Source organism: Cuculus canorus, chromosome 5 (genome assembly GCF_017976375.1).
Source record: "Cuculus canorus isolate bCucCan1 chromosome 5, bCucCan1.pri, whole genome shotgun sequence".
Classification (NCBI taxonomy): Eukaryota; Metazoa; Chordata; class Aves; order Cuculiformes; family Cuculidae; genus Cuculus; species Cuculus canorus.
The window spans coordinates 67,080,733-67,090,632 of NC_071405.1; the positions used below are offsets into that span (position 1 = coordinate 67,080,733).

At 42.5% G+C, this 9,900-nt stretch overlaps 1 protein-coding gene across 2 annotated transcripts; it reads left to right on the forward strand.

The window, feature by feature from the left end:
• The first annotated feature begins 95 nt into the window (after window positions 1-95).
• COQ6 (coenzyme Q6, monooxygenase) lies at window positions 96-9,530 on the forward strand. 2 transcript variants are annotated; one of them, XM_054068809.1, is made up of 13 exons: window positions 127-259; window positions 457-536; window positions 2,396-2,530; window positions 2,923-2,981; window positions 4,071-4,194; window positions 4,457-4,587; window positions 4,952-5,059; window positions 5,162-5,224; window positions 5,549-5,656; window positions 6,057-6,259; window positions 7,374-7,489; window positions 7,887-8,053; window positions 9,159-9,530. In XM_054068809.1, exons 2-13 carry the CDS (start codon window positions 458-460, stop codon window positions 9,186-9,188), a joined length of 1,323 nt encoding a protein of 440 aa, XP_053924784.1. In that variant the 5' UTR covers window positions 127-259; window position 457; the 3' UTR covers window positions 9,189-9,530. The 2 variants fall into 2 exon arrangements, with proteins under 2 accessions (XP_009561913.2, XP_053924784.1); XM_009563618.2 differs by lacking the exon at window positions 457-536 and having other exon boundaries at window positions 96-259; window positions 9,159-9,524.
• Window positions 9,531-9,900: the final 370 nt, after the last annotated feature.

Sequence of the window (9,900 nt, forward strand, 5' to 3'; positions counted from 1 at the left end):
TCACAGCCAATCAGCATCTCCTCCATCGCCATCAGCCAATCAGCGAACGCCTCCGTCCCAACTCAGCCAATCAGAACCCGCCTCTCTCTCTCGCGCGCAATCACTTCCGGGATAATGGCGGTGGCGCGGGGCAGTTCGCTGCTGGCTCCGCTCGGGGCGAGGCTGAGGGCCCCGTTCCGCTCTGCCTCCGCCGCTCCGCTCTACGATGTGGTGGTGTCGGGCGGGGGCATGGTCGGGAGCGCCATGGCCGCCGTGTTGGGTAAGGCCGTGACCTTCTCGCCCGTTCCCGGGGTCGTCCCGTTAATTAATTCCTCCCGCCCCGTGCTGCGAGGTTTCTCAGGCCTGGTTTGTGTTACTACAAGAAATTGTTGCTATTACAAAAGGAGAATATTTTTTATTTAATCTCAAGTAGCTTTGTTTCATCTAAGTAACTGTATTTATTTATTTTTTACTTAGAATGTTCCTCTGGCAGCGTGTTTTCTTTCAGACGATGATCAATTTTTCCACTTTTTCCAGACACTGTTCATTCTTCAGAGGTGATAACGCTTTGTGTTCAGTGCTGAACAACTGTCCCTTCTTGTATCACTTCTGTTTGGAGTTTATCTCAAAGGCAAGGTCAAGGAGAGAGCTGGAGCCAGCTCCAAATTAGAAAGCTATTTGATTCTTGTGAAGTTCGTAACAACGTTAAAATTAGTCCTTGGAAAGTAATAGAACGCGCAGAATATTTCTGGTAAAATTTATACATGTGCGTGTAAGTGGGAAACACATTCTGTAACCAGGTTTTGTCTCATTGCACACGATTGACGGAGCTCACTCCCTCACGTTGCCCAGGCCTGATAAAAGATGCTTGCTTTCTAAAACTCCAAAATCGCTCTTAGACAGTTTTATGTGCTAGCATTTTTTGGTATCAGTGTGCCTCATGGGGTTTGTGTCCCTCTTGCCCCCCACCAGTTGCCCAAAAACTTAAACCTGGGAGTTTTCCCCAAACATGTGTGTTTTTGTTTGTGCAGCACTGGGCACTTTCATAAGTCGACCTTAGTTATTAATCCCTGTTGAGGACTTTAGGGTTACCATTTGGGATCCTAGCATTCAAGATTCCATTGTGGAATTTCCATATTCCCATATCATCTTCTGACAGCACTCGAAAATTGACTTAAAGCAGTTTGGATACCCGATCACTATGATGAGCCTTATCCTGCTTATATACACTTTTTTTTGTAGCCATTAGTTTGAATTTGGTAGACTACTTGTAGTGTTTCTGTCAAACATGGTCACCCTTAAATCACTGATGGATAATTTCAGCCATAGCTGAAATTACTTTTCTGATCCTAAATTTCATTCGCTACCGCTGCATCTTAAACACCGGAATGCCAAGTTAAAATGGATTTATGTTTAGTTTGCATCACTAGAGATCCTGAGAGTACTGGCTGCTTCTTTGTTTGCAGCGTTGATTCAGAAGGGTGTGATAGTGACAGAGGCCAAAAGAAAAGAGGGCAAAGAAGAGAAAAAAAAAGATGCAAAGCAACGAGTGCTTTGACAGTAGGAAGGGTTTATCTTGCAAACTTATCATTGCTCTGCTTGTATTGTTAAACAAGATTACAGTGGAACTGAGACAGCTTAGGGATCCCCTCCAGCAGGGATACCTGAAGCTAACATGCATGTTTGGGACCTTTAAAGAGATGAGGTTATGTTATCTAGAGAATATATACAAGATACTGCTGTTATTAGGGCTGTTGTGGTAGGAAACTCTGGATGTTACAGGGATACTGTTCCTGGTGTAGGTACCTTCTACAACCATAGCGGTTGGATGCAGCAGGAATGGCTAATTCAGCTCTAGTGAGATATACTCTCTACTTGAGTCATGTCTTCAATATTTTTCAGTTCTCTGTAAATAAAAGTTAAAGTCTAAACTGCCTGTGCTATTCCGCTGTCAGAATATAAGGATAAAGAAAGCATTTATGTACTTGCGAAGTATCATAGGAGTTTCATTCTGATCTTTTGTTCTAATTAATGAATTTATGTTTCTTTGAAAAGCGTATTCTGTGCTTGGAGTAAACATTACAGATTTCACTCATTAATGCTTCAGTCTTGAACTTTCATAACAAAATATGCATGAATTTATGCAAAAATGTAATCTTTGTACAAAAGGAAAATGTTTAATCTTTGCTTTAACTGCAAAGGGGTTGTCAATCTCAGCAACGGGTTTGTAGTCATAAAGCTTTGAAATAGAGAAGTTTACCTGTCTTGTCAAACTCTGTTTGTAAATCTGGTTTCTTATTAAGTTTTGCATCTGCTCTATCTTATTGCAACAATGCCTAGGCGCTACCGAAGCAGAAATAAGAAATGAGGTTTTTGCCAGGAGCATTGTAAGTAAGCGTACATTTGCTTATTTTAGGGCATGATATCCACTTCCATGATAAGAAGATTGCATTGCTGGAGGCCGGTCCTAGGAAAGAATACGATCGCATGCCAGACAATTTCAGTAACAGGGTCAGTTCCATCTCCCCAGGATCAGCAACCCTCCTGAGCAGTAAGTATAATTTATGGGTTTTCCCTTTCTAACAGTATATTTAAGCTGATTTTATGAATCAAAATATCTTTTAATTTTTTCCGCGGAAAGAAATGTTCTAAACAGTGATGGCTCTGCATTTCTGTGCCTGTGTTGTTACTCAATAATAGGCAGTGAGAGTTGACTGTTAAGCTCTTGTTTCTTTTCTGCTGGCTTGCGGTAATGGTAAAATAATGTGATGCTGAAGCTGTGAAGGTACTGAGGCAGACTTGGCCCGGAGTAAGGGTGGTGCAAGCAGAATCTGAGCATTGATGGAGAGGAGGAGGGTGTGGAGTGCGCTTCAGGGTTTTTTGTGTCTCAGTTTCACATGTGAACCTGTATCTCCATGCATTGGTGTTCTTTTTCTCTTTCAGGGTTTGGTGCCTGGGATCATGTCTGCAGCCTGAGACTCAAACCATTCCGGCGAATGCAGGTGTCTTGCGTAGGGCTGGAAATCTACTGTGTTTGTCTACTTTGAATTCTTGGAAGTACTTACATTGATAATCCAAAGGTTTTTTTCTTTGGCAAAGGGCAGGTCATGCTTATAGTGATTCCTGTTACTTTTTTGGGACTAACAGTCTACTCGGAAATATCCTTCCTCAGAGTGTTGATGTTAAAGGGTTTAAGGTTGATTCTTAATAGAATCTGTAGATACTGAGGCTTGGGTACTAGTCAGGAAATAAAGATAAAGGTGTGTGTTGGTTTTGGCCAGGATAGAGATAATTTTCTTTGTAGTAGCTTGTATGGTGGTGTGTTTTAGATCTGTGATGAAAACTGTTGATAACGCAGGAATGCTTTAGCTATGGCTGAACAGTGCTTACGTGGCACCGCGGTCTTTTCTGCTCCTCACACCATGCCACCAGCGAGTGGGACACAGCTGACCCCAACTCACCACAGGGATATCCCAAACATTAGAATGCTGTGCTCAGCATATAAATTCCAAGGGAAAAGGAGGGGAAAATTTGGAGTGATAGTGTTTGTCTTCCTAAGTAACTGTTGTGCGTGATGGAGCCCTGCTTTCCTAGGATTAGCTAAACACTTGCCTGCCAATGGGAAGTAGTGAATTAATTCCTTATTTTGCTTTGCCTGCCCGTGCAGCTTTTGCTTTACCTCTTAAAATGTCTTTATCTCAACCCATGAATTTTCATATTTTACCCTTCCAATTCTCTTCCCCATCCCTCTGTCGGGGAGTGAGCAAGCAGCTGTGTGGTACTGAGCTGCTTGCAGGGTTAACCCACAACAAGGTGGTAGCATAGTTTTATCTGTTAGTTACGTAACAGGAAGGCAGGAATAAAAAAATTTCTTTGCAATTAGTTTTTGAGGTGGTGCTAGATCATTGTATGAAAGGAATTATGTGAGGTACTTTAGTAGCTGGAATGGATGGTAATCCAGGACATTTCCTCTAGTTCTGTATTTCTAGATTGCCTTGTCTTTTGCTGTTAAGATGGATACTTTCATAGTCCCTGAAAGGATCAGTACTTATTTATCGTGTAGCTTCATGTAATGTATTTTTTCTTTGTAGGTATGGGATGCTTGTTCAGAAGCCATGATCGTTTTTGAGAAAGATGACTTAGATGACATGGGTTACATAGTGGAGAATGATGTCATTATGTCTGCTCTCACAAAACAGTTAGATGCAGTAGCAGGTAGTGGACAACTTCTTTAATATTTTATTTGCTGCAGAGAGCTTTCAGTTACTGACTTCTGTTGTAGGCGCTAAGTTACAAGAGAGAGAAACTTAATTAATCTAACAAGTAACTGAGACATAGGCAGCTTTCTTGAACTGTGGGGGGGAGGGTCAGCTGTTAGGGTGCTATTAAGACACACGTGGCCTTTGCTGTTTTACTGGTGTTTCCTATTTCCGTGTCTGTATCATGCTGTGACCATGGTACTTTGTGTTCCCATCAGACCGGGTGGAGGTTTTCTACGGGAGCAGAGCAGTCGGTTATACGTGGCCTCTTCCCTCTCACAGCTGTGACACAAGCCCTTGGGTTCAAATTGAGTTAGCTGATGGACACAGACTTCAGACCAAACTACTGGTAACTAAACTTTTTATTTCTGTTGATCAGGCGTCATCTCTTGCCCAAGTCCTTTGCACTGGATTTGGTTCTGATTCCGTGTGTGCCGCTCCACCCATGTGGAGGGCTCGCGTGAGGTGAGTGGCTAACTCTGTCAGAGATGATATGGGACACAGTGTGTAACTTTTTCTGGATCTGACACAAGATGACTACACTGAGTTGGACAAGAGCAGAAGAGGCCACCTCTTCTGATTTTGAGGGAATCCGTTATTTTTTTTCCTAAATAAACAAAAATGTGTACGTGCAGGGCTGAGGTTTGTAGGCAGGAATATTTACTTTCTTAGGAGCTGCTGAAGAGGTTGCTTTGTATCTCTTTGTTCCACAGATTGGTGCGGATGGTCATAACTCTGTTGTCCGGAAGGAAGCTGAAATTAAGAACATTGAGCATCAGTATGACCAGTCAGCTGTGGTAGCAACTCTTCATTTGTCTGAGGTGAAATTCTGCTGATTGACTCTTCCATAAGCAGCAGAACAGGTTAAGCAGGTGATCCAGGTCACTGGTTCGTAACTGTCCACTTGCTTCTTTCTGCTGTAGGCCACAGACAATAATGTAGCATGGCAGAGGTTCCTTCCCACAGGGCCAATTGCGCTGCTTCCGGTAAGAGGTCTCGTAGTCTTTGTATTTTTTTGATGTATTTTTTTGTCTGTTCTTTTGTAGTAAGTTTAATTCTGTCTGTGCCTTTCTGTTAAGTTCTGTCTCTTAATAAATTTGTCCATCTGCCCTTTATTTTTCGGTTATTGCACTTGTTTTCCCATCCTGACTTCTCATTTTATCCTTCGTATTTCCTGGTTGTTGCAAGTTGGGCTGGAAGAGTAATATGCAGGGGGACTGTTGTGGAGTAGGGCAGTGGGGAAATGTTTGCACCGATTGCGTATTTTTGCTTCTTCTCATTTGGATACCCTTGACATTCTCTTCAACTAGCTGTCTGACACTGTCAGCTCTCTGGTCTGGTCTACATCTCATGAACATGCACTGGAACTTCTCACTATGGATGAGGAAAGTTTTGTGGATAGCATCAACTCTGCTTTTGTGAGTATCAGCCTTGTGGCAGGTATGAGGCTGGCTTTGTTGTAATCGGGAGAAATAGTGGCATACTACAGCTTACAGGGTGGTAATGGGAGAAGTGAATTCTCAAGTTCCTTCCTCTGGTGAGGATAGTATTAAAACGGCACTTAGCGAAGAAACGATGAGCCCTTGGGACTGAATTCAGGTCGTTCTGAAAGTCATAGAAGAAGTTGAACTAAATTTACAAAAGGGGGGAAGGGTAGGCTTATCCTAACAGGAAACTTGTATGTCCTCAAATGATGAAACTGTTTAAAGTCCAAGTGGTTAAAATTCCGTATTTGAATCCTATTCAGATTTTTTTCAATTGGATTCTTCTATATGTCTAGTTTGGTTTTACATCTTAAGATTTAATTGTTTTTTTCAGTGGAGCAATGCAAACCACTCTGACTTCATTGATACTGCTGGGGCCATGTTTCGGTCTGCTATTTCACTCCTGAAACCCTCAGGGAGTGCAGTCCGTCAGCTGCCTCCAAGCATTGCTAGAGTAGATCCTGAGAGCCGAGCCATGTTCCCTCTTGGAATGGGGCACGCGACAGAGTATGTCCAGCACCGAGTGGCTCTCATCGGGTAAGGTCCCTGATGGCAGCCGTTGTGTGAACGTGTGTTGTGTGGGGAGAAATGATGCAAGTACAGCCACTCCCAGCCAACAAATCAAGTGGTTAGAAATCATTTATAGTTTCAGTTTGACTTTATCCAAGCCCAGTTTTTACCATGTGCTCTTGTGCCAACAAAGTCCTTTTGTGTGAGTAGCGCTCTGTCCATTGTGTGTGCTTTCTATGTAAATTGTGAGATATTTATTTCCCTTTTCTGGTTGGTGTAGTCCGGTATCTCGTGCTAGACCTGTACTTCCCCAAACATTGGAGCAGCCATGCTGTGTATCAGTTTCAGTTTTAAACTCACCTTTCTTGAACACAAATGACAAAACTTAAAAATTATTCCAGATGGGATTTCATAGGCTTTTGTATGGTGGTCTGTAGAAAAAGAAAAATATCTAATTTTTACTGTCTAAGGTACTTTTTTCTCCACCACAGCTGCAATTCATTGGTAGCTTAGTAATTCTTGGATGCTTTATTGCACTTTAGATGCTTTTCATCTTTCCAGCTTGTGAGCCACTCTATGCTTGGGACCACTGTGTGCTTTACAGCTTGCTAAGGTGCATGGTATTACATTTCATACGCAAACTTGATTTTATTTCTCTAACTTAAACATTCCCATATCAGTATATCTGGCTTTGTCATTTACAGATAAGTCTGCTCATAAAGGAACCAGATTTTGTTTTTAATTGGTGATATCTAATCCCTGAATAATTCAATTCTGTCTACTTTGTGTTTGTGAAATGTGCCAGTGAAATACCTCCCGTTGTGCCAACGTCACTTACAAAAACATTAAGGCTTGTTCCACACATGGTCTGAGGGAACACTTTGGCTCATTACCTGTTAATGATTTTTCTTTTCAGAACTGCTTTTTCTCATCTCCTCTTTGTCTCGCTTCTTAAAACTGGAGAGACAGTCGGGTAGTTCAGCCTAGCATGCAAGCAGGTCCTGGATACAGCGTATATGCTGCTGTAAGGTGGTGTTTGTTGCAGAGAGGCAAGGAGTGCTCTACTGATCCCTTCTGGGGTTTTCAGCCATTATGTCTTTCTTCGAGAAGGGATATAAATTTCTGTCTTCTCTTGCTCCAGGGATGCAGCACACAGAGTCCACCCACTTGCAGGACAAGGTGTAAACCTGGGCTTTGGTGATATTTCATGTTTAGCCCATCACCTCAGTGCAGCAGCCTTCAATGGGAGCGATCTGGGTAAGGATCCAAGACAATGAAGTGGCAGTCAGACCTTCTCTGATAACATCAGGACAACCATTACCTCTGTCGAGGGTTCTTGTGTTTGAAAGACACAAGCACCTTTGAAGTAACATTGTTCTGATGTCCAGTTATCATGGAGCAGTTAAAAATTCTTGAATGCAGTTTCCATCCCACAAACCTCAAAGCTGCTTTAAAAAAAGAGTTCTGCAGGATTGTAGCTGAAAGAGGTGGTGAGATGAAGGCCATTTGCTGGTGCAACGAGGCCTTTATTAAGATGGACCATTTCTCTGTTCTCCTGCGTTTCCAGTTGTCAGTGGAGACTGCTATATAGATAAGATGCTTGATTGTTTGTGGCAAGTCAGTTTTAATAGGAGCATTCAATTATCTCTTCCAGGCTCCTTAAAACATCTCTTAAAATTTGAGACAGAACGTCAGAGGCACAACGTCTCCTTGATAACTGCTATCGATATGCTAAAGAGGCTTTACTCCACCAAGCTGGCTCCCTTGGTGTTGCTGAGGACATGGGGATTGCAAGCAACAAATGCCCTGCCTCCCGTCAAAGTAAGAATCTCACTTCAGTGAGGGCCATAGGAAGAGTGACTTATTTCTTTTGAATGTAACTTTTTTTGGTTGGAAGATGCTGCTTGTTCAGACTGAGGTTTTGTGTTGTGAATGAGCCTGAGGAGTTCCTAAATAACAGACAGCACAGTAGGAACTGGTTTCTCCTGCAGCACAAGGGAAGATAGTATCCAAGTATATAATCTGTATGAGTAGCTGGAGGTTAGAAGTAATCACAAGTAGATGGCTTTATGTTACTGTGGAGTGAAAGTGTGGAATCTTAACCAGAAATGCCCTGTAAAAAAACTAGCCCTATAAAAACCACATCTGCGCTAAGAATAAGTCCTCAAGTGACTTGACAGATGTGGTGTGCAGCTCAAATGTCTGCCTCTTCTGTACTGGTTTGTCTTGATGAATTGTTCCCTCCTGGTGAAAGTGCAAGTCTCAAGTGGAAGTTACAAGTTACCTGAGAAAGGCATTGGCAAAGAAGTTCAGTCTTAAACAAAGACTGTTTGCAGCCTGTCTGCCTCAATTCTGCACCAGCTTGACCTGGTTGCTGGATTTTCAGGAGGTTCCTTAAGCCACCTGCTCTCCAAGCTCCCAAGCACCCTCACATTAGATTCCTCATCTCTGGATCTCTGGTTACACAAATCAAATTACCTCCTTCCTGTTCAGCACAGGTGGCCCATTGCCGTTGTGTTATGGTCACATTTAAGACGCTACCTGGGTTGAAGAACAGTAAATTCCGAAGGTGTAGTAGCTGTCACGGGCAAGGTGTCTTCATTAGTTCTACTAAACCGAGAAGCGTGCTGCTGCTTCAATGCTCGGAATTTTTTCTCTTTTTCTGTTTAAAGCAGACAACTCAAATTTGATCTCTTTTCTGAGCACAGAACCTGTTAGTAACAGCTGGTTTGTGTCAGTTGGGAAAGAAAGGAATGCTGAAACTTCTTATATTTTCTAATGTACAGGGATGGATGCTCTGCACTAGGCCAAAAAGGCCCACAAAGAACTGTTGTCCATATTTAAAAAAAAGAAGGGAGACAGCTGCTTTTTAGACTCTGTGCTTCTTAACTGTTTATGAATTACTTATCTTTTTCTTCTCTTTTAGGAGCAAATCATGGCTTTTGCCAGCAAGTGATCTGTTGTCAGTTTGGAACAGCAGCTTGCCAGTGAATGTCTTGCTCTTACAAGGACTGTGACTGACTTCGAGATATGAATTGTGTTATTTAAATTTAACAATAAAACATGGATTGAGCTGTGTATTATATCATCCATTGTTTATCAAAAAGTTCTGTCTCATCCGCTCTCCTCAAGAGGATTGAGGGTCTCTTCCTGTATTACGATGTCTTCAGCCACAGAACTGTACGTACAATGTGCTTTTAATTTGGGCCTTTTGGATTGAAGAGTGAGCAGGAAACAGCTGTCTGTCTTTTGGCAAATTTGGTGCTGAATTTGGCCAGCTGCAACTTCTGCTGCTTAATTACTGTCACTTTTCTCTGATGTGATTTCTAGACTTGGAACCATAGACTCACAGAATCAATACGGCTGGAAAAAAAACCTCTAAAATCATCAAATCCAGCTGTCCAGGCTAAACAACCCCAGTTCTCTCAGCTGCTCCTCGTAGGACTTATTCTCTAGATCCTTCATCAGTGATTTTTCCCTCCTCAACACACTCAGTGCCTCAATGTCTTTTTTGTAGTAAACTGAACACAGTATTAAAAGGGATGATTATGTCCGTAGTTCTGCTGGTCAGGCCATTTCTGGTACGAGTCAGGATGCTGTTGGCCACCTGGGCACACTGCTGGCTCACGTTCAGCCAGCTGTCGACCAGCACCCTTGGGTCCTTTCCT